Source organism: Sesamum indicum, linkage group LG12, assembly GCF_026168435.1.
Source record: "Sesamum indicum cultivar Baizhima isolate 11 linkage group LG12, ASM2616843v1, whole genome shotgun sequence".
In the NCBI taxonomy this organism is placed as follows: domain Eukaryota; kingdom Viridiplantae; phylum Streptophyta; class Magnoliopsida; order Lamiales; family Pedaliaceae; genus Sesamum; species Sesamum indicum.
The window spans coordinates 17,748,461-17,772,965 of record NC_142668.1 but is presented as its reverse complement, the minus strand read 5'-3'; the positions used below and the strand labels follow the sequence as shown (position 1 = coordinate 17,772,965).

Below are 24,505 nucleotides of genomic sequence, written 5' to 3'. Positions count from 1 at the left end.
ACCGCAACAGCGTACCTTTAGGCCTTCTTGGCAAGACTTCATATTCCAAAAATATTTTTTTTTTTTTTTGGTAATTCATATTCAAGAAATCAGGGACTATGTTTTCGTCATAAACTCTTAGAACCCAACACATCAATAAATCAGTAATATCTGAGAGATTCTGGCTATGGCGGCCGAGGAAGAACTTGACATCACAGTCTCTTCGTCCCTTCACATGGTCTCTGCATTTCTCGCCATGGAACCACCCAACGTCGTAATCTCCTTCGCCAGGTCCTCCCCCTACCCCATTCAGGATCCCGCTTATCTTTTTCTTTTTTCTCTCGTTTTGTTTCCAATTTCTTCACTTTGATTGAATCATAACTGAGATTTCAATCTTCTCGGAAACTAGGGAGTTTGGAGAAGGTTCCATCACCGAGAGTGTACAGAGTTGCATTTGGCACCACTGTATTACCAAAGCTGTAAGCCTTCCCCTTTTTCTTGTAGGCGAGAAAATAAGACCAAAGAAACGATTTTCTGAAAGAAACAAATGCGGGTCTTTCCAGGATTTGAAGTGGCAAGGGCCTTACTTGAAAAGGTTTCTCAAGAAATTAATTCTTGAAATCGAGTCGAGCGGCGGCCTCGTTCTGGATGAATTGTACGAACAGTACGCTTCTTACATGATTTCTTTACAGGTATTGATAATGTAATACTCTTACTGGTTCTTTATTGAACTAATCTTTATTTACTGAATTTAATTTCTTATTTGTCTGTTAGAATAATGATGGCAATAAAGAGAACTTTAGAGTCTTGAAAACAATCTCCTTTCTTTTCCCTAATGGTAACTATTTATGGGTTCCACATTTCGTTCATGTGTTCTTGTTAACGCATTGATACATTCAGTTAAGTGAGTTTTCTATTAATGTTGATACTTTGATAGAGTCTTCTGGAATCGTAAGTTGTCCGAAGTCAATGAAGTTCGAGGTTCGACTTCAGTGTTCAGTCAACATGCTTGAAGGAGATACTGGGTAATGTATGCATTACTAACTTGCTTTTCCTTTCTTCCCCCCTTTCTCCTCAGAACTTAACCTCCTATTGCAGCAAACTTGAATGATGGTCTTTTAATTCATATCCCTGCTGAAATCTCAAAACGAAACTCCAAAGTGAAGTTAATCTTAACTGAACTCCCAATTACTAATTTTTTGCTGTTTGACATTGTTCTCTGCTGCCAACTTTGTTCTATATGTAAATGGTTATATAGGTGCTCTATTTGGCCATCAAGTCTTTTCCTGTCAGAATTTATACTTTCTTTCCCAGAAATATTCGCGAATAAATGTTGCTTTGAGGTGAGATACATGTTTTGGAAAGGATATGTTATTTCCTCGACCATTGGTTCCATTTCTAAATGTCATTAAAATTTAAGTACACACATGAAGATCTTTTTCCTGCTGTTATCTTGTCTGTGCTTGGAATTTCTCCTATATCAGTATTTTAAACAGTATGAATCTTTTTCTTTTTCCTTAAAAAAAAAGCACAGTGGTTATTATTCAGAATCGCTAATTACGTAGGCTACTTGATTTATGGTATTGGTGGAATTATGATTTCCTTGTGTCAACAGGTTGGTTCAGGGGTTGGATTGGTTGGCATCTGTCTGTCCTATGTAAAAGCGTCTAAGGTAAGTATGTGTATATCAAAAGAACGCAATCATCTAAGATAAGCTTGTGTATATCAAACGGACCCTTAAATATGTTCAGTAGTAATATAAGATTAATGTTTCACATACCCATAACATTTTATATATTCATCTACTTTTTGGGTTTTGGATTCACAAATAAATATTCATGGGGAAAATTAATACTTCCTGAGTTTTTGCAATTATAGGATTAAATATTTACTTTTTGCCTTTATTATTCGCCTTCTCAATCCTGGGCACATGTATCTCAAGATTTATATGGTTTCTTGAGATCCCATGAGAAGGTTGTCTTTAGAGAACCATATCTTATGCTACTTTTAGACAAGACACATCTGAACCTTTTCCTGTTGTATGATTTTCTGATGCAGGTGATTCTAAGTGATGGTGATTTGTCAACTTTAGCAAACATGAAGGTTAATTTGGAACTGAACCACCTGAGTACACACGACCCTGTACATCATAAGAAGGTTAGTCAAGAGTAAGGTGTGTGTGTGTCTGATTTCATTTTTTCTTGTTCTTCACGATATTTGTATATGCATTTCAAAGATTTCGAGAATGAATGAATTGTCAACATTATGAATTATACTTTGGTGTTCTGTTGTTTGGGCTATCCGCAATAGTGAGATTCAATAGCTATATGAGATTTTAATCTAGCTGCATCACTGTGTGAAATTCCGTTTGAGAAGTTTTGATGTACATGTCTTAAAAGTTTCAGTTTGTTGGTAATTGACTTGCTCCGACTTGAGATATTTATTGAATGGAAACAAAAGGTGAAAGTAATGGAGGGCTAACCTATTACTGATAATAGGTACATTGTGTTTGTTTGCCATGGGAATCCGCCTCAGAGGATGATCTCCAATGCTTTGCCCCCGACATAATGTGAGTACTCCAAATATGTATGCTGAAAGTTAGTGCAAGTATACCATTTGTCTCTTAAAAACTTATCGCATGATGATATCTTTTGTTTCCACAGTTTGGGTGCTGATATTATTTACGATCCCTCATGCCTTCCTCATCTTGTTCGTGTCCTGTCCCTTCTTCTGAAGCACAACAAACATTCACATGCTGAAGTTGGAGCTCGTCGTGAATTGGATAGTCTGCCAGCTGATAAACTTCTGCGGCATCCTCTAGGCAAAGGTCCCGTTGCATACGTTGCTTCTGTGATTCGTAACGCCGAAACGTTCAACTATTTTCTAGCACTGGCTGAACAGGCGAAGCTCGTGGTCACAGATCTCACAGAAAAGGTGGAAGTATCTAAGTTTCTTCCTTACTTGAGATCGTATCAGCGATCTAGCATAAGGATATTCAGAATTCATGTATAAACGGTAACCAAGTTCTTGCCTTCTCCTGCATTTCAGGCTTCTATGAACTAATTTATAATTTCATTTGGTATCAGAATTGTTCGTCAGTTGTACTAACTTAAGGTTCTGTACTCTAAATTACATCATTGATTTCCTATTGCATAAGATGGATTTGTTGTCTGATTCAACGAATTTTGTGAAATTAAATGTCCTTCAATTTAAAATTGTGGAAATGTTTAGTTAGAATCATAACACCTCCACGTTATATAGTGGTAAAAATGTAATAATTTAAATTTTTATCTCCTAATAATTTTTTTTAAACAAGAATTTATATATATATATATGAAAAACTATGAAATTTACTTTCAGTTTTTAAAAACCATATAAGAATTATATAATTATCATATTTTTGGATAATGTTTTCGTATTATTATTATTATTATTATTATTATTATTATTATTATTTTGGGTAATTGTTAAGGTATTGTTCTTGAAAGACAACTAAATAGTTCCTTTTTTATTTTTTAAATTAAAACATTATTTAAATAAATAAAATATATGCGTGTGTTTTCAATATTAATTAATTACCTAATACTAATATTTTGAATTAAATTATTTTACTATAAGTGACTTTAGGGAGTTACGTAACTACAAACTTTGTTCATAATAGTTTTTAATAAATGTTTAATTTTATAGAATTTATTGAAATAAACTGTCATACTTTATAAGTTTGCTAATGTATTATTTATTTATTTATTGACTATAATATAAATTATTACTATTTTGCTAAAGTGTACGTATTTATTTACTAACAATTGTAAATAAATTGTAATCATTCATTTTAATATATCAAACCATACCTCAATTCAATTAAAAAATTAATGTGATTGATAAATAAATTATAATCAATTACTAAGTCATGACATAAATAAATATTGTATATAAAGTGAAACGAATAATGAATTATATTGAAATACATAATTTCAAATTTCTTGATAGAATCTTAATTAGTAAGTCATGACATCATTAATTAAAGTGGAAGTATTTTGTATCTCTCAAACACAATTGTCTTATTATTTCCCACCGCCGAAGAAAGGAGAAGGGAAAACAAAAATAAAACGGTGGGTCTAACTCTAACATAAGAAACGACCCACGTTAGAACAGCGCGGCACGGGTAAGGTGCCAGCAGCCGTCCGGACTCCGAATCTATCATCTCAATCAACCAACAGAACAGCAAGGTTTCAGAGTGCCGGAATCACACCTCTCTGATCCCATCTTCTGATTCTCAATATGAGCGGGGAAGGCGGAGGGAAGACCAGAAGCCTCTTGCAGGCGGACGGCGAGCATTCGTCGCTTCCACCACCCAATTATTATTACGGTACTTTTCAAGGGGTGGCCAATTATCAACCTCAGCCTGCGCCGCCGTCCCACTCCGTGATGGGTTTCCCTCAACCTGTGCCTCCTCCTGGATTTTCCGGCTCTCAACCGCAGTACTACCCTCACGGATACCAAACTGTTCCCGGTATTCCTTTTTCTCAGATACCTGAATATTTTGGTTTGTTTATTAACTGTTAATTGGAATCGTCTTCTTGATTTTTTTAATATACTTGAGAAAGCTGGTAATGGTTCTGCTATTCTGAGAAGCATACCAGAGGAAGATGGTATGTTGGTTTTGCATATCAAAGAGATAAGGCCACGAGAGTTGTTATGATTTGTTGAATTTTTTCGCTCTTGCAAGAACGTATCATATTTGTATCGCTTAGGGCAGATACAGTATTATAAATTTCCTCTTATTTTAATCTGTCTGATTTCCGGAGGATCGTAATCTGTGGTGGTCATTTAATGAAAAAGTATGTAGAAGATTTGACGCACAGGCAATTAGAAGGCAGGTGGAAGCAAACTGCACGAACCTCATCTTTTGGTATAAAAAATGAGATTATCGGCCATGCCGCAATTCACTCTGACCTCTTCTTCTTTCCCTTCCTTTCTTTCTTGTTGTTCTAGGTTATATTGTTGCTGAAGGACGACCTATTAGCCAGCATCGGCTCCCTTGTTGTGGCCTGGGGATTGGGTGGTCTTTGTAAGTTATCATTTCTTCTGTTATGGAGTTTAAAACATTGTTCGGTCAAATATGGTGTTGTGCCTAGATCTGTCAAACAGATTTTCCAGATTCTTGGATGTTTTTGCTTCTACTGTTTTTTGTGTTCTCACAACATTGTTTGGGTTTTTCATGGAAGAATTGACCATTCTTTTAACTGAAGAGGTACAAAATAATTATCAAAAAAAAAAAAAAAATCAATTGATTTAAGAAATCTCCTTGCCTGAAAGCTGCATTATTTGCTGATCACATGGAATTATTAAGAAAAAATGCTGGAATGCAATGTTCTTAATTGTTGATAACTGAACATAATCTTTTGACCGCAACTTTTTATACCTTGGATGCATGTGTATGGAAAGGTTGGTGTAAGGGTAAATGGTACCTTATCATCATACCTTTACAGGCATAATTTGTTTATCCCTTCTTTAAGTGTGAATCAATACTGATTTTTACCTGTTTTTCTTGCAAGGTTTATAATTGGTTTCTTTATGGGTTCAATCCCCTGGTACATTGGAGCTTTTTTGCTGTTATGTGTTCGATTAGATTACAGAGAGAAGCCTGGACTCATTGCATGTGCTTTAGCTGTAAGTGTACTCAACCTTTTCCAAGTATTAGTGGAAAGTCCTGGGATAATGCTGGCCATGTATTCATACTCTAGCATGGTATCTTTAAGCTTCGGTTGATGATAGCTAAAACTTTCATAATTAATAAATTAAAGTTTCTCATGAGTATGCTTTAAAGTTTATGATTAATATATTCACATGAGCTATCCAAATTTGACAACCAAATACTATAAAACTGTGACGATTTTTAGGCACTAACCTAATGTTTTTGAAAATCACAGCTCATCTGAGGCCTCTAGCCATCCCGTCTTCTTTGCATTGGCATGCTGTTGCTTGTTCTCTAGTTTCCATTCTTTTACTCTCATAGATAACTTCAGCACTCACTCATATATTTAGAGCTTAGTAGATGGCGGAGTTCACTTATGCATCATTAATCAAATTGATTGTAGAATGTCACCGCCAATTTTCACAGATCCGTTGAGTTTCACTTTTGATTTGGTTTGTACGGTGTGTTTTGGTCGGATCTGATGATCTTTCTGGGGTCTGGGTTGGGAATCAAAATATACTGCGGGCGTGGCTTGGCATGGTCCATTTATAGTCTTACTTGCATAACATTTTGCAACACTTGAGTATCTCCAGAATCTGTGATCACTTGTTCATGAAAACTCGCAGGCTCTGCTAGCGGCTCTTGCTATTACTCTTGGTGTGACAAAGGCGACTCAATCCTGGTGAAGTTTGCAGTTTGTACATTCTCCAACCAAATCCTTCAATCCTCATCTAGATTGGGGCAAAAGACTGTTGAATTGTTGATTGTGACTATTCTTTTCTGTAGAAGCTTTTTTCCCCCATCACTAAAGGGATTGCTCTCCGGTGCAATAAATGGGTGTTTATACCCTATTCTTGGTTATATTTGTTGTTATTATAAATAATATTTAAGACCGATTTCCGTTTGAGACCAAGTAAATTTAACGCCCATCCAGGAAGTTCAGCAACCAGCATGATACGATAGTCTTGTTCGGAATTTTGGAAAAGATATTATTCTATCAATACATTTCTTGTATCCACATCTTTTCCTCGTCTGCGGCCCATTTGGTTCCAAAATAACCTAATTGCGCCAGTTTTCTTTGCAAGAAATAGAGCCGGGGTGCTGCGTATGAGGTTGCTAATATTCATATAATTCTTCTCCAATTTTAGTTTCGATAAATCATCCAAGGCGACAACCAAATCTCCAAAATGAGAGTGTAATTATTTTTAAAATATTTATTTAGATTCTGGCTTAGTGGAACTGTTTATATTGCAGGATGGGGGTTTGGATTTTAAAGGTTAGCCTACTACTAATTACTATTGTCAGGTGGGTTGAGTTACTCATCTCAAAGGCCCCATTTGGTTCGTATGATTATGTATAATAAGATTGCTTATCAAGTATAATCACACGTTTGGTTAGTATTATTAGAGTCAGTATTAATATCGAGTTTGGTCTTACAATCTTAATTTATAAGCGGAATATACTATCCTGTCAATTAGTTTTCACATATATTCTAACAACTGATAGTTTATATAAATACAAACTCACGTAGATCGTCACACTTTGATCTATATACTATTAAACTCTTTTACGTATGTGTTGTACTTAAATTTATTTTTCACACACATTTAGATATACCACACAGTAATACTATATTTACTTATTTATTATATTATTCTATACACTTAACTCATGTTTATTCATATTTTTAGTGTCACCTAAAAAGAATGATCCACAACTAGTGTGAAGTAAATGAAGATGTTTTGTCTCTTGTCTTACTTACTAAATCAAGGATCCAACCTAATAAAATTCTCATATATTTTAGTATACCGAAACTAAACATTTCTAAGTAGCTCAACCAAAAGCCCATCTAGGCAACTTATAGCTTCTTAAATGATAGTGATGGGCCGAGACTTTACAACAAAAGAAGCCGAAATTCTGAAAGCCCAAATAACAAACAGTAACCTGACTGCTGAGCTGAAGCCCATCATAAATTAGGGTTTCTAAGCACCTCATCTGCTAAATCACAGGACCCTCCATACGCCTCTCACTTGCGCACACTCGCCACCACAGAGAGAGAGAGAGACTGAGAGGGAGGAGAGAGATATTCCATTCCGTTGAAAATGGTGACATACAAGGTATGCTACTGCTCATATTTTCTCTATCTACCGACTGTTAATACTTCTCTATGGATTAGTTGCGTGTTAGATTGGTAGAAATTTCGGTTGAAGCGTTGATAGTGTTGATCGTTCTGTGGTTTGTACTTTGTGCAGTTCCATCAGTACCAGGTGGTGGGCAGAGCTCTGCCGACGGAGACTGATGAGCACCCGAAGATCTACCGGATGAAGCTTTGGGCCACCAATGAAGTCCGCGCAAAGTCCAAATTCTGGTATATTATCCATCCTTTGCTTCATTTCTCTGTGTATATGTGCATCCTCACGCGCCGTGGTCCTCAATTGAATCATGTTATAGCCTTTTTCTGTTTTATGATTTCGGCTTCTGGGAGACTGGCAGCACATTAAAGAAAACATAACCAATCATTTTTCGAGATACTTACATTAAGTTTCATGTTGGCAGCAGTATTTCCTCATCATTGATATTAATAATGTCCTAGAATCAGCGTATTGTGGTAGACAGAACGAGAAGGTTTAGAGAATTGAGAGAAGAGCATGATCAGAGATTTATTTTCTTTACCATTGAAATAATTTGGGTTACTTGAGTGCACGAATACTAATGCCTGAATTGCACTCAATGTTGAAGGGGGTGGGGGGGAGGGTGGGTGTCGAAGAGCATGGTGCGGACATGCTGTCAGATTAGGTGTTAGGTGATCTCTGTTATTTTTTTTCTTTTTAGATATAGAGCCAAGGTTGTTCAAGTATCAGAAGCATACTTTTAGAACAATTTAAATAATCAATGTGAGATTTCTTGGTGATTGCACTGAATGTGAATCTTTTTTATGTTTCTTTGCCTAGGTACTTTTTGAGGAAGCTTAAGAAGGTGAAAAAGAGCAATGGCCAGATTCTTGCTATCAATGAGGTACAAGATCTCATGCCATACTCCTGTCTTGTAATAGAGATCAAGTATGATGAATTTGTGCTGCCAGGTTAATGCCTAACATCAGAGAATAAGATTTTAAATGCCCTAAAGCTATTATCTTTTCCTTATTCTGTACATTGTATTTGTTCTGTACATTATCTGTTCCTTGTTCTGTACATTGTATTTGCTGTGTTAAATTCCTTTTTGAATATTCTTGTTATTGATTTAAGATATGGTGTAGAGATAGTCATCTCTATTTCTGCGTATGGGGATCTTACTGCTTTGGTTGTAAATTTTCATGCGTGTGTATTTGAACAAAATAAAGTCAATATTATGTAAACTTCTTCTTCTGTACTTGGACTGTTTATATTGTTGCCCATTCTGCAGTTGTTATCCTTTCACTACCTAGACATTTTTCATACCCTAGGAACTGAAGTTTGAAATAGTTCATATACTTTCACATAATATGACGATGGTGACATAAAAACTTTCTTGTTACTTGTCATAATTGTTGCTGTTGCTGCAAATATAAATGCAATGGTTTGCTAGCGTCATCTATAATGTAGGTGTTACAGGTTGTTATCATTCACCAGGTTGTCACAAAGTCATCTTAGTTGTAGCGCCAGATAGTTGTAGATGGGTTGATGACTTTAAAAACTGCTTTTCATGAATTTGTTCCTCATGTTTCTACCTCTCTGTCATTACTTCACTGATAAAAATATGCAAAAGCAATCGCACTTTTCTGCATATATTCAAGATACATGTATCTCACCAAATCTGAAGCTATTTTTCCGATCCACATTCCTATTATTTCCGTTGAAAACCCCATTGATTTATGGAGGTTATATGGCTTTGGATTGCGGTTTGTATTCTGATAGTAACCTTTCATGTGTTTGCTTGTAGATTTTTGAAAAGAACCCAACCACCATCAAGAACTATGGTATCTGGTTGAGATACCAAAGCAGAACAGGTTACCACAACATGTACAAAGAGTACCGAGATACCACTTTGAATGGTTCTGTTGAGCAGATGTACACTGAGATGGCTTCTCGTCATAGAGTCCGATATCACTGCATCCAAATTATTAAGACAGCCACCATCCCTGCTAAGCTTTGCAAGAGGGAGAGTACCAAGCAATTTCATGACTCCAAGATCAAGTTCCCCTTGGTGTTCAGAAAGGTGAGGCCACCAACAAGAAAGCTCAAGACAACATACAAAGCAACAAGGCCCAACTTGTTTATGTAAACTGTTTGGTCGTTTATGAGGAGAGAGGAGATAGCTGCTGGTTTCGAATTTTGCAAGTACTTTTAGAGAAGATTCCAAGCAAAAAATATCTTTCGTAGTTTTGCTGAACTCATACGATGTTCGGTTTTGTTTACCTAGGGATAAATTAGACTTTTGAATTTTAGAAGATCATTTTAAGGTATGCTGGATTGTAACGTGTGTGTTTGTTTGAGACGATTATTGAGATCTCCTTTTTCACAGTCCTTTACAAAATTTGTTTCTTGATTTAATGTTAGTGATCCTCTACGATTGTTCCCCAAAATTCATCTGGCCTTTTTATCCGATTCCGAAGCTTAAGAAATGGAAAAGGTTGTAATAAACTGGTATATTTCCATACTGACATGTCTGTGTCCACAAAGTGGCACTTTGAGCAAAAGGAATGGGAGTTGCAACTTCCAATAAACCCAACGTTTCTATGTCGTGTTGGCAATGGTAATGGGAAGACAAGAAAGGTGAACCAATATGCGTGTGTGAGAGATTGATATTTATAAATTCACTACAGTTTTTATTACTTCATGAAATAACAATAACAGACGATTTCTCGAAGTTGTCTAGTTTGCTTATTATTATACCAAAAAATTAATATTCTATTCAATTTTATTAACTTTAAATAGAATTTTTGTCACCTTGAGTTTTTTATGAAAGTTTTGTTAGAAAATGTTAAAGATTCCACAAGGTTCGAACATGCACTTACATTCCGGCCCTCAAAAACCTCATATTTCCAAAACACAGCCCACAATTACACGGACACGGAGAGGGAGAGACAGAGAGAGAGAGAGAGAGAGAGAGGGGGACGGGATGGGCGAAGAAGAATCGAAGTCGTCGAAGAAGAGGGTTGTGGATTCTTTAGGATGGCTGACGGAATCAACAATCATGCCCCGCAAGCATCGCGCCATCGAAGGAGTTGGGGCTTCCTCGATTCTGGAACTCAAGGCCCAACTCTACAAGTCACAGGAGGAGTCCAAGCGCCAGCCGAAAGAGAACATACACTCCGCCGACCATCACTACGCTCAACACCTAGAGGTCCACCGAGCCAAGAAGATCATCTCCGCACACGATTCTTTCTCCGCTAAGAACTCCGGTGTCGAGGCCCGTGCCGCCAAGTACTTCAATTTTATTATGAAATTCTGCGTTTATTTTATTTGTTATTGTTTGGAATTTACTATTGGTATGCGTATTCTATTCATTATAATGTGTTTTATGACCTTATGTGTGATTCTAGGACACAGAGATGTGTATGATTAGGGTTCTAGGGTTTCATTTATTAGGGATTTCTAATCTACGAGAACTTACAATAATGCGATGACGTGATTATACTACCTCTATGCTCCTGAGAGTGTTGTTTTGATTCTGATGAATATCTCTTGGTTGACGCTGTTATTAGCGTGAGTGTGATATATGTTCCAGACTTTTGATTCCGCATGTCTACCACAGCAGATTCACATTTCACTTTTTCTTTGAGGGAAAAATCAATCTTTTAAATCGTTGCTAAGATATCCTAAAGTAGTGCTGACGCTATAAACTTGCTTCTCGAGGCAGTTAGGGTCTTGGGTGTGAAACAAAGTGGATTTGAAATACTAAAAACCTGTTTAATGTTCTCATATCCACCATTTGCACAAAGACCTATTTCGTCCATTTTCAGGGACAAACTTGAGCTAAAAGCTGTCAAGGATGGATCAGCAAGCTATGCCGCATTGGAGAGAAAAGCAGAATTATATGATAAACTGGTGAAGGGAGAACTTTCCGATGAAGAAGATGAAGAGAAGTACTGTGTTGATTTCTTTAGGAAGGGTCTTGAGCAGGATCAGTCCCAGATACCTCAACGGACCGATACTTCTACAACACAAGCCCAAGGTACAGATGATGTTGATGATGATGATTTACTGCTGAACAATACAAAAGCAGCAGGACTTGGGCGAACGTCTGCTACAGTAGACAGGGGCCAGCATAAGCATTTTGTTATGTAAGTTCTTTGGTGCTCTCTCACATTCTATGTGCTGTTTGTCTCGTGAATTTTCCAACTTCCTTTCTTTGTGTTATCTGAACTAAGTATATAAAGGATTAATTTCATGTCTTCCATAAACACACCATCTGATTTCATACTATTAACATGCATGAAAAGCCTTCTCCCTTAACTGCAGTTTTTTCTATTGTCTTTGGAGTGTCTCTTTGTTTGTTCACCAACTAGTCTCTCTTAGCTAGGGCCTTAAGATGATGAGTGCATGCTATTCCATATTGAACAGTGGTTTTCCGTACATTCTTGGGGCTGTTTTTGGCAGCTGACTTTACGCCCTTGACCATGTAAATGTGCAGTAGCTTTCTCTGTCCTGTGTGTTTTGTTGAAGGAATTTCCTTCATTGAGGAAATAGACAATGATAAGTTGCATTATGTAATTTTTTGTGTTCATTGCTTTTTACTCATTGAGTCCCTCCATCAGTATTTTATATGGAAAAAATACACCATAAAAACTGATGAACATTTCATACAATAGATATATGTGGGACATTTTATCTGTTTCCATTCGATGCGGTCTTCTTGCCTATTTAGTATTGTGCAACTCTAAGGTAGGTATATTTCTGCTTTCATGTGAGATTTCAGTTGCTCTGATATCTTGTAAAATTAATTCTTATTATATTCTTGCTTCCTTTCCCAGGGAGGTTCATGAAGAAGCAAATCAGGCAAGGGAAAAAGTTTCTGAGCTGAAAATGCGCAGGCAAGAGCAGGCTGCTGCTAGAAGAGAGAAATTAAAGCAGGCCTACCTCCGAAAGCAACTTGAGAAGTTGAAAGCATCTAAAGCAGAGCAAACCTGAGTATGGAGGTGGTTATTCTGCTATTTGCTCCCAATATTAGTTAGTAGGGTTTTAAATTGATTGATTCAGCATCTCGACATCTCCGATGAACATATGGCTTGATGATAGCTGTACTTTAGTTAAAAATTCATTCATCTCTGCTTTATATGATAACCATTTGTCCTTGTGTTAAATCACTTTTTTGCATCCCTTTCCTCTGGCTATAAAGAAATTCATGATTAGATGGTTTTGAATTCTTTTTGGCAACCTTGGACTGATTGGCTGTGGCATGTTATTTTGGCTTTCCAGGTGCTGGATGACGTGAAGGAGCTTCGGTGAATTTCAACTCAAGCAAAATCAGATATATATTACCGCACCTATTAATCTGAGATGTTTGCAATGCATGGTGGCGGGGAGAAATTGTCAGGCTCGGATGTTGAGTACAACATGCCCTGAAGACAGAAATGGGTCAGTCAGCCCGAGGAAAGAGTTCGGACTGCCGAGAAATGTGTACATTTTAGTTTGGGGAGAATGTCTTCGAAATTTGACAAATTGATGCAAAGCCAAAAGATGAAGTGTAGAGCTGCGTTTTCTTTTCATTTTTGCCGAGTCCCTTTCACTTTGAACATATTTTTACCAAAAGAAAAGAGGCCAATTTAATACCGGTCTACCTCGTCAACTGTGTATTAAAAAACTAAAAATTTGTATAAAATATGACCGTCGACTCCACTGGGGATCGAACCCAGAATCTCTGGTTCCGTAGACCAGCGCCTTATCCATTGGGCCATGGAGTCATCTGCGTATCGATTTTCACGATTCTTTTAGTAGTGAGAATAAATTATATGCAATAGATTAACAAATATGCCATTGGAACAAAGATGAAGAAAGTAAAAGCGAGCGTATACGTTAGTTATCGAGTAACTGTAATTTTTTGCTTCCTCATAGTTTTAGTCAAAAGCAAATTAGGAAATATGAAATATCTTTGCATTTTCTCTGTACCTGAACCGGGACGGCCTCAGATGGACATCACATAAACTTAGACTGAAAGTAATAATAATACAAGAAAAGAAATGAAACAGATTGGAGGAGATAAGCTACAAATTCATTTTATTTACAGCAAACCACTTTAAATTGAAGTTTATCTGCATTTATGAAAACAGAAAAGCAATGACAGATGGCATCCATGCATGTAGCACTTCCACTCTTCACTCTACACTATTTCCTCCGCCGCCGCCGCCTCCTCCTCCACCTTCTCTCTCTCCCTCACGCTAAATGACAACGACTCCCGCCGGATCAAGAACCTCCCCGTTGGTGGAACCCACAGGTTCAGCCACCCCTGGGGCCTACCAGATTCCCTCCAAACCTGCACTGTCAAGCACTGAATCGGATTATCCAGCGGCTCCGCCGCGTCGCCGCCCTTTAACACGTCGCCCAGCAACACCCTGGCGCTGCCGACCGGCTTCTCCAATCCCACGTGAGAGTGAGCGTATATGTCCACGTTCAGCGCCGCCATGACGTCTCTTTCCGGCAGGCACTTGCGGAATTTGACCTTCACGACCTCGTTCCAGGTGGGGCTGGCCCCGCCGTGCTCGTCCACCCGGGTTCTCGCCACGTGGACGTTCTTCTCCACGTATATTTCAGCGTACGTCCTCATCTTGGTGATGTGCTTGACGTTCTTCAAATCTTGGGCGGAGTAGATTAGCACTTCTACCTCTCTCAGCCCTTCCTGCGGCGGCGCTCTTCGCCTGAAATTAGCTTCCCCCATCACCGGCTATAATTATGTTGCAAGTACAAGTGCTATGTAATCAGCCTGAGGGTTTGAAGCGAAAGAGTATTTTTATAATAAATAGCTAGCTGGATTTGGGATTCAATGATTTTAAAAATAGATTTTAAATTTTTAATAATAAATTTTTTGAATGTTTTTAGATTCACAATTTAAAAGATTTTAAAGTTTTTTATTTTAATTTTAAATTATATTTTACCAAATTATTCTCTAAATTCTTTCATCAAATTTAAATTTATCAATTCTAATACACTCCTTCATTTATCACTATTTTGCTAATATTTCTTCACACATTCAAAATTCTTATTCTGAATTCAAGTCAAGCGTATTTTTGAAGAGGTATATAAGGCTGGTCTACCAATCCCACATCGGTTGTATATATAAGCAAGTGAAAGAGTGAGTTGCATAAAACTAGCAGCTCCCCAGACCTTTTGATTCATCTTTGCGCTTGGGGCAATGACGCAGCTAGTGAGGTTCTAACCGAGGCGCGTCTATTGCTGGTTGAAAACTATTTCCAAACCCCCTCTTGGGCCTGGGCTCGACCCTGGCTCTCGAGAATTTCTGGAAGGGCTCCCTCTAATCCAGGGTAAAGCCCTACAATTCCTAGTTTTAAAATTTCTAGATCAAAGTAAATATATGCTGTTATTATTCCTTCCTAAAGGTTAAAACATGACGACTGTACTGATAATAATAAAAAATGACAGGGTTGGATACAATATAACATACATCTTTTATTTCCATTGTAAAGAACAGAACTGACTCAGTACAAAGCACATACTAGATCCAATGCCTGATGGTCTGCAAATGTATTTCAATGGGGACCAAACAGCTAAAGATCCTTATTCATAACTTAAAGAGAAGAAGTGCACTACAATCTTTAAGCATAGGCATCGGGGTTGTTGAGGAGGTAAGCCTCAACAACCTTGTATACCCCAAGCACCCTCTCCTTCCCTGCTTTAACATCTTCCTCTTTCAGAGCAAAATCGCCTTTCGTGTAATACGTGCTCGTCACCTTAGAGAATGTGCCACCACCGGGCGCTGCCTCCAACTTCACCTCATGAGTGATCTTCTCAAGTTTGTCTGTCAACGCATCGCCTTCAATTACTGTGTAATTATACGTATATGTCTCTTCATTCAGCTCATCAATCCGATACTTCAAACTACTCAGAGTGCTACCTGCACAACATGACGACAGATGCAGTCATCAGTTGATTTCAATCTTTTGTATATTGGCATAGAGAGGTTTGGAGCTTAATTAAGTACCTTCAGCAAAACAGATCTGTTTGATGCTCCCAGGACTGCCAGTGCCTTGAATGAATTCCATGCTCTTGATGACCTGTGGAAGAAGCTTTGGGATCAAGTTGTTGGCGTCCAGGATTGAAGCTTTGAAGATTCTTGATGGAGAAACTGCAGATGTGTGCTCCTCAGTGAAAGTGAGTACACCCATGATTGAGTTTTGATTTCTTTACGGGCTGATTGAGAGAGCACTGAGCTAAGGTTTTTCCTGTTGAGATTGGATTGTTAGAAGACTGTGATTGTGGGAGTTATTTATAGGACCTGTGGGTGTTGTTGGTTGTTTTAGTTATAGGATAAATCTTCGGCAAGTCCGAGGACGGACAAGTTATTTTCCAAACTTATTCTTGTTTTTGTTTTGCCGTTCTCAGATTCTCGTCTCTGTACGGTTTCTTCTGTGATGCTACGAATGGTGGAATCTCTCTGTTGGCCAAGATTTCGCTAATACTGTTCTAATTGCATCCGGTCTCCATTTCTCAGTTAAAACTAAAAGCCTTCGTGATAGAAATTAGAAATTACGTTGTCGCTCCCACATCGGTGAAATAAAGAAGGTGTTTCATCTTTTTATTTTCAGTTTGAAACTTATGTAATTGTGTTCGTAGAAAGGAGAGATGGTTGGCATCTCCCCCGACAGGGACGGGAACAGCCTTCGGGCTTCACCTGTTACCAAACACATCCGGTTAAGGCTACCCACTTCGGTGGATCTCTAACCCAATTTTTTCCCCGTCTGCCCAGCAAAAAGATTACAAATTGTTCACATCAATTTAATCAATCTTACAGCAAAAACCCACAATAAATTCGTGTCAGTAGATTACAAGGTATGACCTGAAGAATTTGAATGACCCAAACATTGAAGAATTTTTTATTTTTGGGTTGGGTTAGCCGAGCAGTTTGCTCTAGATTCAAACATAGATAAAATGTTAAGGTAGAACAGGGGCATTTTCTAGACAAAACCAGATACTAGAAATCTCGTTATTACCAACCCAAACTGGACGTTTTGAAAATTAAAGCTGTTCTAAGATCACTGGGAAGAATCATTCTCTCTCGTACTGAATTGTTCACACCTGGTATTAGTATATGACAAGATAAATACAAACAGTCCAACCAGATCAACGTTGTTTGATAGAACCAAAGAGCTCTTCAAATGAACGTTTGGGAGCCTCTGTTCTCGCAACAATCTCCACTACTTTGTACCAAGATTCTGAATGGAGCAAGGCCTCAACTGCGACTTCTGCGACCTGATCCCTTGATATAGAACCTTCATAAAGAGTATCCTGTGTCGATAGAGTTCAAGAGGAGTGAGTAAACATGCAATGCACTTGTTAAGTGAAATCCAATGATGTGATCTGAACATCATTACCTCTGGCTCCATGACTATGTTTCCCTTGGGTGGATCGTTCCGTAATCCCCCAGGCCTTATAATTGTGTAGTTGATACCAGATTTTCGAATATACTGTTCCGCTTGGAGTTTTGCAACCAAGGTGAGTCCAAAGACGTTGAGGAAAATGTAGGCAGGATTAAACAATTGCCCCATGGCAGCCCCATTGACTAAAATAGAACTTATAAGTAAAAATCTATTAACATTTTGTTTCCGGCAAGCTTCAACCAGATTCACGGTGCCAAAATTATCAACCTGTATAAGATGATCAAACAAGTCAAGGAAGACGGCACATTCGATGAAAAGCACAGCACATAATCATCGAGCATGACTGGAATCATTACTGAAATATAATTCACTATAACTCGCCAACCTTCCATGGAGCTAATAGATCCCACGAAGGTCTAAAACCTGTAGCACATATTACTGCCTCAGAATCATTGCTGATAGCTTCAGCTAATTTTGTTGGACCCTCTGTCACATCTGCTTTCACCTGAAAACAGAAGTGCAAATAATTAACTAGAACCATGAGGTTGGTTAAAGGTTTGGTCATACTACGTTCACTAATGGCAAGGTATGAACTTTCAATAAAAAATTTAGAAGTTAATTTTGAGCCTAACATTGCAAGCTTTGCTAAACTTAAAATCATTAAACATTTCTTAAAGTGACACGCAGACAGAAAGTTAAGTTCAAGTATATGAGTTCTGACTGCCAACTAGTCAGTGAAAAATGATATCTTCAATAGTTCTTTAAATGGTTTCACCTGTGAAAAATATTCTAATACATCTTATTCCCATACAAGAAGTTTCTTGCAATCAACGCAACTGAGGATCGAGCCATGACATAAGGCCTTTATTCTTTACGTCGTTGATGGGAAGAGCATACCGTGCTGTGCTAGAAGGATGTTATTCATGTCAAATTAGCTTTACATGTTCGGCATTTAAAAATTTCAGAATTGCATAAGATTATCAAATCTAGCCCTATTGCAGTTTTCCAAGAACATAACTCTTTCCCAATTGCTTTGGCACTAACATAATAATCCTTCCCACTGTCTCAGCTCTAATGAATCCTAACCTCTCATTCAGCAAACTGCATACTGCTTGGTGGAATTTAAGTTTAGACAAAACATATCACAGTATTTACACATTCATAAGCCTTTTCAACAAAAGAGTTATACTCAAGAACCATACAACTGTAGAACCAACGGAAGCCCAACTGGACAAAAAACAGTTTACATGATTTTAGCACTAGAAAACTGTAATACTCACAATTTCAAGATCAGGGTTGCTTCCAGGGAAGATGGATTTGGCCTTATCCAAATCTCTGACACCGGCCTTAACAGCAAATCCCTTAGCCAAAAGCTGCTCCACAATCCTCTTCCCGGTGCTCCCGGTGGCTCCGGCAACAAAGATTTTCTTCTTCTCATCAGCACCTTTGCTCTCTTCCTCTGTAATCTCACTCCCCTCCATCTGCATTCAATCAAATACTACGAAATAAGGCCCCAAAGACAAAGAGTCATGACTGCCACGAACAAGAAAACGGTCCCAAACCCAGAAAATTCTGTAAGAATAAAAAAGAAAATGAGGAGACTCACAGTTGAAGCTTTGAGGTAAAAAGAGTGGGGTTTTGTGGTGAAAGAGAAAGAATGGAAGAGAGAATTTCTAGTTCTGAGGATGAGAGTAGCAGCGGTAGCTGCAGCCATTGCCATTGGTCTATTTTTGTTTTTAATAACAATAATAATAATATTTGGCTCTGAAAATTATACCCGCCACAAACAAGTATACTCAGAAGGAAGTCCAGCGTCCACGTCGCAGAAGTACACCAACAACATTGTAAAATCAAGAGGAATTATATATATTTGAAAGAATTAATGAAGGAATACCTTTTCAGAGTATTAAGATTTTTGAGGAATCATCAAAATTGAATTGGGAACGCAACATCTTGTTATAAAATTGTCGCTCATGACTTATTTGGTAGGCTTAACACACAACTCCCTAAATTATTTATTGGATGGCTCAGTCCGAATTCACCGCCTTAGTCCATTCCTTTATCTCAGCCTCACTTAACCTACCCAGCCCATTACTCCAATCAGGCTCCTCCTATATATGTTTATTCTCTTATTTGGGAGGTGAAATTTCTAATTCTAATTTTTCCCCGTCTCCTCGTCTCTTTCGCTTTCTCTCGATCTCTTCTCGATTTTCTTGCCCCGCCGTCTCTCTCTCTCTAACATCAATGTCTTCCTCCTTATTTAAGCCGCTAATTTTTCTAGCCGAAAGAAGAATAGAAATCGTCTTCCCCCTTTTATTATCTTGCTAAAATGTTCTTCGTGAGTTTAGTTTTCTGAGTGTAAACTTCTGAGTGGTCCTGAGTGAGTCTGTGTGACTAGTTTTGGTGACTCATTTGGGTGTTAGCAACCGTGAGTGGTCGTCAGGCTTGGTGGTTGTGGGCTACCCTCTACAGGATTTGGTTTCTGAGCCAATCATTCTTTATTGTTCTTGTTTTTCCTTTTATTGTATTATTATATCTGTTTATATTTGTTGTTGTAATATTGAGGTTCTTTGTAATTCACAATTCTACGTGATAGTTGATTAGGTTTTTTATTCCTTAGGACTCACTAGTGGATATACGTAACACAACTAAAATACCCTTGTAACCCCTAAAACATTCGTACTTCTATCAATGCCTGAAGATGTATTAAGATACTTTAATAAAAAAATTATTTATTATTAATAAGTTAGTAATAATTTAATTGGGGATAAGTATAGACCTTTTCTTCAACTTTTTGTTAATATCAACAATTCAGTAAATTTTATTTAACGAAGAAGTCTATGTTTTTTTAGACAGAAATATATTTCAGGAGTACTAAATGTACTTTTATAAACTATATCGAAGTGTAATTACACAAAATCTCATGATACGACAGTACAATCATCCCAAATTTTATAAGCTATTTTAAATAGTTTCCCACACATTTTATTACTTGGTAATTTGTAACTTATTATTAAGTGAGAACACCACTTTGATGCCTCATTTTTTTTATTATACTGTATATATTTTAAAATTTTAATTATTTAATTTATTTATTAATTTTCTACACTCCCATTTTTCTACATCTGAAACCATTCTTATAAACTCCCAAATTGCAACTCTTTTCAATTTTCAATAAGTTTAATAATTTTTTTATTATTTTAATACTTTTAATTTCTTCAATTAAAATATATTTTAATAATATAATTTATTTTTTTTTAAATCTTATTTAATTATACACACTCGTTTAAATGTGCCAACCCACGCTAGTTTACAATTATGTTTGGACCTTTACTGCAATATTTAAGAATTATTTCGTGAAAGTATTTTTTTAAGAATTAAATTAAAAATATTTTGCTGTAGATTTTCTGAGGGAAAAAAAAAAAGAAAAAAAGTTGAAAAATATGGTTGCCCAAAGCATACATACATACAATACACGAACCAAAATTCTAACAACTTCGCTATCGCTCCCACACACTTTCTCGCCACAGCATCGCCACATTGTTTCATCGAGAACTCCGACTTCCCACCTCCACCAATTCGCCACCATGCAAGCCCTCCAATCCGCCGCCCTCCGCCCCTCTCCCCTTGATCCCCTCCGCAAGCCGCAATACCCTACCTCCTTACCCAGTAACAACGCCAAACCCCCGGTTAAAAGGCTCCCCTTCACAATCTCCGCATCCGCCTCAACGGTTTCGTCCCCCAAGCGGGAGACGGACCCCAAGAAGCGCGTTGTAATTACTGGGATGGGCCTCGTCTCTGTGTTCGGGAACGATGTGGACGCGTACTACGAGAAGCTGCTCGCTGGTGAGAGCGGCATCACTCCTATAGACCGGTTCGATGCGTCGAAATTCCCCACGCGCTTCGGGGGGCAGATTCGAGGGTTCAAATCCGAGGGGTACATTGATGGAAAGAATGATAGGAGACTGGATGATTGTTTAAGATACTGCATTGTTGCAGGGAAAAAGGCGCTTGAGGACGCGGATCTCGGGGGCGATAGACTTGGGAAGGTATCGATTGTTTTTGGAGCTCATTCAGTTGAATTGGAGTTTAGAGACTGTTTGTTTGGCTTTCTTTCTTCTTAAATTATGCTTCCCAATTGGCGGTCATTGTTGATCTGTTCCATGAGTAACCTTTGTTGATTGACTAAAAGCAACAGATTTAGAAAGGGATGTTTTTTTATTATCCAAACATACTAGGAATTACTACCTTTTCCAGTTTGCTTTTGGACATTGATTGGTTTTATTGAAGTTGGGGTAAATGCTGAATCTGAAGATTTTTCTCCCATAAAAAACACTCCAACTATTCTTAGTTAACACTGCCTTCGGGTTTCTTCTTGTTCTCTTATATTTGTAAACGACTGTTTCTATCTATCCCAACTTATGTCTTAACTCAAACTCGATATAGTTTTGGGCTTAAGTTCTGATGTTAAGTATTGGAATTTTTAGCAGTTCTTAACTGCAGCTAATTCTCTATCAGTTAAATGCTTCATAATCACTGAAGGCGCATGTTTTACTGGTTGAACTTACTGCGACACTGGTACTAAATTGATGCATTGATATATTATCTCATTCCGATATCTTTTACACTTAGATGATACTAGTTTCGCGTCTCACTGCAATATGTTCTGTTGGTTCCATCCAGTTGAGTTGTGTCTAAGTTCTTAGCCCCTTTTATTCACTTCTTCCTTTTATCTTTCCTGTATTTGCAGGCACAACCCTCTGAATTATTTTCATTGTTTGTAATTGCAGATTGACAAAATTCGAGCTGGTGTTCTGGTTGGGACCGGCATGGGTGGTCTTACTGTATTTTCCGATGGTGTTCAGGCTCTAATCGAGAAAGGTTACAGGAAAATAACTCCATTTTTCATACCTTATGCAATAACAAACATGGGATCTGCCTTGCTTGCAATTGATCTTGGCTTGATGGGGCCAAATTATTCAATTTCAACTGCTTGTGCTACCTCAAACTATTGCTTCTATGCGGCTGCAAATCACATTCGTCGGGGTGAAGCTGATTTAATGATTGCTGGTGGAACTGAAGCTGCCATTATTCCAATTGGCTTGGGAGGATTTGTTGCATGCAGAGCTTTGTCTCAAAGAAATGATGATCCAAAAACTGCTTCGAGACCTTGGGACAAAGATCGAGATGGCTTTGTTATGGGTGAAGGTGCTGGAGTATTGGTAAGTACACTGTCCTTGTTATTTTTCTATAACTTTTAAAAGCTTGGGCCTATGAATCAAAGGATTGTCTGATAGTATTTTTTTCTTATTGCGTGATGAAGTAATTACATTTTGTTGGAGTATTCAGAATGAGATATTGAGTATTATATCTGTGGCTGAAGCATGCAAACTGCATATTCTCTCTTAATATATTCAATCGACCTGTTAGTTGAAGAGATTAGTGGAATGAAACAGGACAGAGAGGATTACCCTGTTTCCTCCTTTGATAAGAAAAATTGAAGTGGATGAATTGCACATCCGTCCCCTATCCCAAATTAGAACATAAAAGTAAAGAGAGAGAAACAAGATAGAGTCAGTTATGAATTTTAGTAAGAACTTCTAAAAGATCTGATTGTCTCTTTTCTAGTTTTGTTACTGTTTATTTAGAATAGATTCCTAGCAATATCTAAGTTTATGACAACCTATAGGTGAATCAATGGCTAATATCCCTCTTCATTCGGAAGTTTTTGGTTGATAGTAAACAGCGATTTAGATCTAAATAAAAGTTGAAGTTCTGTACATACTTATTTGACTTTCTTGACAGGTTATGGAAAGTTTAGAACATGCAATGAAACGAGATGCACCAATAATCGCAGAGTATTTGGGAGGTGCAGTAAATTGTGATGCGTATCACATGACTGACCCGAGAGCTGATGGACTTGGTGTCTCTTCATGCATCCAGAGCGCCCTTGAAGATGCTGGTGTTTCACCAGAGGAGGTGTGCTTCTTAGATCAGCATATGTAATTTGTTTACACTCACCAACAAAAACATATCCAATATGCTTCAACAAAAAAATGTCTTTACATTTTATGATATGCCGTTTACCATCATCAGCATAGCATATCCCGGTCAACATGGCATTTGTCCATGTTGAAATTGCTGTCGCCCATCACTTTCTCTCTCCCCCCCCTCCCCCCCCTCAAGAAATAAAATTTCCAGTAAATTTGACTGTTGAGTTATTTTGAAGAGTTTAATTGGGGGTGATTTGCAAGAGAATTATTAACCAGATTTAATTCCACATTACTTCCAGGTTAACTACATTAATGCCCATGCAACTTCTACTGTAGTGGGGGACTTAGCAGAGGTAAATGCTATTAAGAAGGTATTCAAGAACACTTCAGGGATAAAAATCAACGCAACTAAGGTAAAGCCCCTAACTGAAGCTCTATGCTTGTCTGTGTGTGAGAGCATGCATGTATGCTGAATACATGTAATTTTTAAATTACACACTCTCACTTTTCATGTTGTTCCAGTCAATGATTGGGCACTGCCTTGGGGCTGCTGGTGGTCTGGAAGCTATTGCAACAGTGAAAGCCATTACAACAGGCTGGCTTCACCCTACAATAAATCAATTTGTAAGTTCAAATTAAATATATGGGCTTCGATTTGTATGGACAATACCAATGTGGTACTCTACAAATTCTGTTTTATGCTTGCCTGAATAGCTAGCACATTCACAGCTGACCATTCTGGTTTTAGAATGTTTACTGATAAGTCCAACGTTCATAACGATTATTAATGACTCGTTCTACTTACTACTGCAGAATCCAGAACCTTCTGTTGAGTTTGACACCGTAGCAAACAAGAAGCAGCAGCACGAGGTTAATGTTGGTAAGTTGCTTTTTTTCCAACTTTAATGCATATCTTCTTTGTGGATTATCATGAACAGAAGGTTACGGGAGATTTCATATGCAGTTCCCATGACTGATCATAATTTACTTGTGTTGATTATCATATGCAGCTATTTCAAATTCATTTGGATTTGGTGGACACAACTCCGTTGTTGCGTTTTCTGCTTTCAAGCCCTGACCCTATTTCAAATCTGTTACTTGAACGAGAGAAATCTTGCTTATCGGCCAGCATTGTACTATTTTGTTCGTTTAGCATTCCGAGCAAGGCGCATTTGTTCTTTAGTGTGATAATGTTGAGTGTAGCTTTTAGTTTGAGGACAATTGTCACTCCTTGGAATTTATGTAACACTCCTGCGGCTGGTTTTGGTGTGAAAAAAGCATCAGTCTTTTTGCTTCATTCTTGCT

The 24,505-nt window shown here is 37.7% G+C and overlaps 8 protein-coding genes and 3 non-coding genes across 11 annotated transcripts; 7 read left to right on the top strand and 4 right to left on the bottom strand.

Moving 5' to 3' along the window:
- Nucleotides 1–70: 70 nt before the first annotated feature.
- Nucleotides 71–3,158, top strand: LOC105175700 (S-adenosyl-L-methionine-dependent methyltransferases superfamily protein). The gene is made up of 10 exons (XM_011098243.3): nucleotides 71–270; nucleotides 389–458; nucleotides 543–671; nucleotides 754–817; nucleotides 917–1,004; nucleotides 1,238–1,322; nucleotides 1,595–1,651; nucleotides 2,038–2,136; nucleotides 2,478–2,548; nucleotides 2,643–3,158. Exons 1-10 carry the CDS (start codon nucleotides 167–169, stop codon nucleotides 2,989–2,991), a joined length of 1,116 nt encoding a protein of 371 aa, XP_011096545.1. The 5' UTR covers nucleotides 71–166; the 3' UTR covers nucleotides 2,992–3,158.
- Nucleotides 3,159–4,020: 862 nt separating this feature from the next.
- Nucleotides 4,021–6,538, top strand: LOC148784946 (large ribosomal subunit protein eL20z-like). Its single transcript, XM_088876086.1, has 4 exons — nucleotides 4,021–4,492; nucleotides 4,975–5,050; nucleotides 5,538–5,652; nucleotides 6,304–6,538. Exons 1-4 carry the CDS (start codon nucleotides 4,261–4,263, stop codon nucleotides 6,361–6,363), a joined length of 483 nt encoding a protein of 160 aa, XP_088732212.1. The 5' UTR covers nucleotides 4,021–4,260; the 3' UTR covers nucleotides 6,364–6,538.
- Nucleotides 6,539–7,633: 1,095 nt separating this feature from the next.
- LOC105175698 (large ribosomal subunit protein eL20) lies at nucleotides 7,634–10,206 on the top strand. Its single transcript, XM_011098242.3, has 4 exons — nucleotides 7,634–7,794; nucleotides 7,930–8,045; nucleotides 8,629–8,692; nucleotides 9,596–10,206. The coding sequence occupies exons 1-4, from the start codon at nucleotides 7,780–7,782 to the stop codon at nucleotides 9,935–9,937; spliced, it is 537 nt and encodes a 178-aa protein (XP_011096544.1). The 5' UTR covers nucleotides 7,634–7,779; the 3' UTR covers nucleotides 9,938–10,206.
- A 427-nt stretch (nucleotides 10,207–10,633) lies between these two features.
- On the top strand, nucleotides 10,634–13,364 carry LOC105175697 (uncharacterized protein At4g18257). Its single transcript, XM_011098239.3, has 4 exons — nucleotides 10,634–11,079; nucleotides 11,619–11,939; nucleotides 12,630–12,794; nucleotides 13,075–13,364. The coding sequence occupies exons 1-3, from the start codon at nucleotides 10,634–10,636 to the stop codon at nucleotides 12,784–12,786; spliced, it is 924 nt and encodes a 307-aa protein (XP_011096541.1). The 3' UTR covers nucleotides 12,787–12,794; nucleotides 13,075–13,364.
- A 122-nt stretch (nucleotides 13,365–13,486) lies between these two features.
- Nucleotides 13,487–13,559, bottom strand: TRNAR-ACG (transfer RNA arginine (anticodon ACG)). The gene has a single exon. It is a non-coding gene; the product is annotated as a tRNA-Arg (tRNA).
- Nucleotides 13,560–13,975: 416 nt separating this feature from the next.
- LOC148784945 (protein SRC2-like) lies at nucleotides 13,976–14,530 on the bottom strand. The gene has a single exon (XM_088876547.1). It carries the CDS (start codon nucleotides 14,528–14,530, stop codon nucleotides 13,976–13,978), a length of 555 nt encoding a protein of 184 aa, XP_088732673.1.
- A 456-nt stretch (nucleotides 14,531–14,986) lies between these two features.
- LOC148784944 (U4 spliceosomal RNA) lies at nucleotides 14,987–15,142 on the top strand. Its single transcript, XR_016063487.1, has one exon. It is a non-coding gene; the product is annotated as a U4 spliceosomal RNA (small nuclear RNA).
- Nucleotides 15,143–15,254: 112 nt separating this feature from the next.
- Nucleotides 15,255–16,268, bottom strand: LOC105175696 (major strawberry allergen Fra a 1.07). The gene is made up of 2 exons (XM_011098238.3): nucleotides 15,812–16,268; nucleotides 15,255–15,724 (listed from the first exon to the last, which is right to left on the bottom strand). Exons 1-2 carry the CDS (start codon nucleotides 15,993–15,995, stop codon nucleotides 15,426–15,428), a joined length of 483 nt encoding a protein of 160 aa, XP_011096540.1. The 5' UTR covers nucleotides 15,996–16,268; the 3' UTR covers nucleotides 15,255–15,425.
- Nucleotides 16,269–16,433: 165 nt separating this feature from the next.
- LOC148784943 (U6atac minor spliceosomal RNA) lies at nucleotides 16,434–16,563 on the top strand. The gene has a single exon (XR_016063465.1). It is a non-coding gene; the product is annotated as a U6atac minor spliceosomal RNA (small nuclear RNA).
- A 236-nt stretch (nucleotides 16,564–16,799) lies between these two features.
- On the bottom strand, nucleotides 16,800–18,977 carry LOC105175694 (NAD(P)-binding Rossmann-fold superfamily protein). The gene is made up of 5 exons (XM_011098237.3): nucleotides 18,814–18,977; nucleotides 18,488–18,688; nucleotides 17,593–17,712; nucleotides 17,202–17,474; nucleotides 16,800–17,115 (listed from the first exon to the last, which is right to left on the bottom strand). Exons 1-5 carry the CDS (start codon nucleotides 18,925–18,927, stop codon nucleotides 16,951–16,953), a joined length of 873 nt encoding a protein of 290 aa, XP_011096539.1. The 5' UTR covers nucleotides 18,928–18,977; the 3' UTR covers nucleotides 16,800–16,950.
- A 1,709-nt stretch (nucleotides 18,978–20,686) lies between these two features.
- LOC105175693 (3-oxoacyl-[acyl-carrier-protein] synthase I, chloroplastic) lies at nucleotides 20,687–24,497 on the top strand. Its single transcript, XM_011098236.3, has 7 exons — nucleotides 20,687–21,256; nucleotides 21,998–22,429; nucleotides 23,013–23,186; nucleotides 23,500–23,613; nucleotides 23,723–23,824; nucleotides 24,014–24,080; nucleotides 24,211–24,497. Exons 1-7 carry the CDS (start codon nucleotides 20,795–20,797, stop codon nucleotides 24,276–24,278), a joined length of 1,419 nt encoding a protein of 472 aa, XP_011096538.1. The 5' UTR covers nucleotides 20,687–20,794; the 3' UTR covers nucleotides 24,279–24,497.
- The last annotated feature ends 8 nt before the right edge of the window (nucleotides 24,498–24,505 follow it).

Bases quoted from the DNA above. Each gene is read 5' to 3' on its own strand.
- LOC105175700 (XM_011098243.3), top strand. From the start codon at position 167: ATGGCGGCCGAGGAAGAACTTGACATCACAGTCTCTTCGTCCCTTCAC. The intron at 271-388 runs GTCCTCCCCCTA...CTCGGAAACTAG, and splicing joins GTCGTAATCTCCTTCGCCAG to GGAGTTTGGAGAAGGTTCCA. The intron at 672-753 runs GTATTGATAATG...TTTGTCTGTTAG, and splicing joins CTTACATGATTTCTTTACAG to AATAATGATGGCAATAAAGA.
- LOC148784946 (XM_088876086.1), top strand. From the start codon at position 4,261: ATGAGCGGGGAAGGCGGAGGGAAGACCAGAAGCCTCTTGCAGGCGGAC. The intron at 4,493-4,974 runs GTATTCCTTTTT...TTGTTGTTCTAG, and splicing joins CGGATACCAAACTGTTCCCG to GTTATATTGTTGCTGAAGGA. The intron at 5,653-6,303 runs GTAAGTGTACTC...GAAAACTCGCAG, and splicing joins TCATTGCATGTGCTTTAGCT to GCTCTGCTAGCGGCTCTTGC.
- LOC105175698 (XM_011098242.3), top strand. The intron at 8,046-8,628 runs GTATATTATCCA...TTCTTTGCCTAG, and splicing joins CGCGCAAAGTCCAAATTCTG to GTACTTTTTGAGGAAGCTTA. The intron at 8,693-9,595 runs GTACAAGATCTC...GTTTGCTTGTAG, and splicing joins AGATTCTTGCTATCAATGAG to ATTTTTGAAAAGAACCCAAC.
- LOC105175697 (XM_011098239.3), top strand. From the start codon at position 10,634: ATGTTAAAGATTCCACAAGGTTCGAACATGCACTTACATTCCGGCCCT. The intron at 11,080-11,618 runs GTACTTCAATTT...GTCCATTTTCAG, and splicing joins GTCGAGGCCCGTGCCGCCAA to GGACAAACTTGAGCTAAAAG. The intron at 11,940-12,629 runs GTAAGTTCTTTG...TTCCTTTCCCAG, and splicing joins CAGCATAAGCATTTTGTTAT to GGAGGTTCATGAAGAAGCAA.
- LOC148784945 (XM_088876547.1), bottom strand. From the start codon at position 14,530: ATGGGGGAAGCTAATTTCAGGCGAAGAGCGCCGCCGCAGGAAGGGCTG.
- LOC105175696 (XM_011098238.3), bottom strand. From the start codon at position 15,995: ATGGGTGTACTCACTTTCACTGAGGAGCACACATCTGCAGTTTCTCCA. The intron at 15,725-15,811 runs GTACTTAATTAA...CATGTTGTGCAG, and splicing joins ACAGATCTGTTTTGCTGAAG to GTAGCACTCTGAGTAGTTTG.
- LOC105175694 (XM_011098237.3), bottom strand. From the start codon at position 18,927: ATGGCAATGGCTGCAGCTACCGCTGCTACTCTCATCCTCAGAACTAGA. The intron at 17,713-18,487 runs GTGAGTATTACA...TTCTGTTTTCAG, and splicing joins GCAACCCTGATCTTGAAATT to GTGAAAGCAGATGTGACAGA. The intron at 17,116-17,201 runs GTAATGATGTTC...CTATCGACACAG, and splicing joins ACATAGTCATGGAGCCAGAG to GATACTCTTTATGAAGGTTC.
- LOC105175693 (XM_011098236.3), top strand. From the start codon at position 20,795: ATGCAAGCCCTCCAATCCGCCGCCCTCCGCCCCTCTCCCCTTGATCCC. The intron at 23,187-23,499 runs GTGTGCTTCTTA...CATTACTTCCAG, and splicing joins CTGGTGTTTCACCAGAGGAG to GTTAACTACATTAATGCCCA. The intron at 24,081-24,210 runs GTAAGTTGCTTT...TATCATATGCAG, and splicing joins GCAGCACGAGGTTAATGTTG to CTATTTCAAATTCATTTGGA.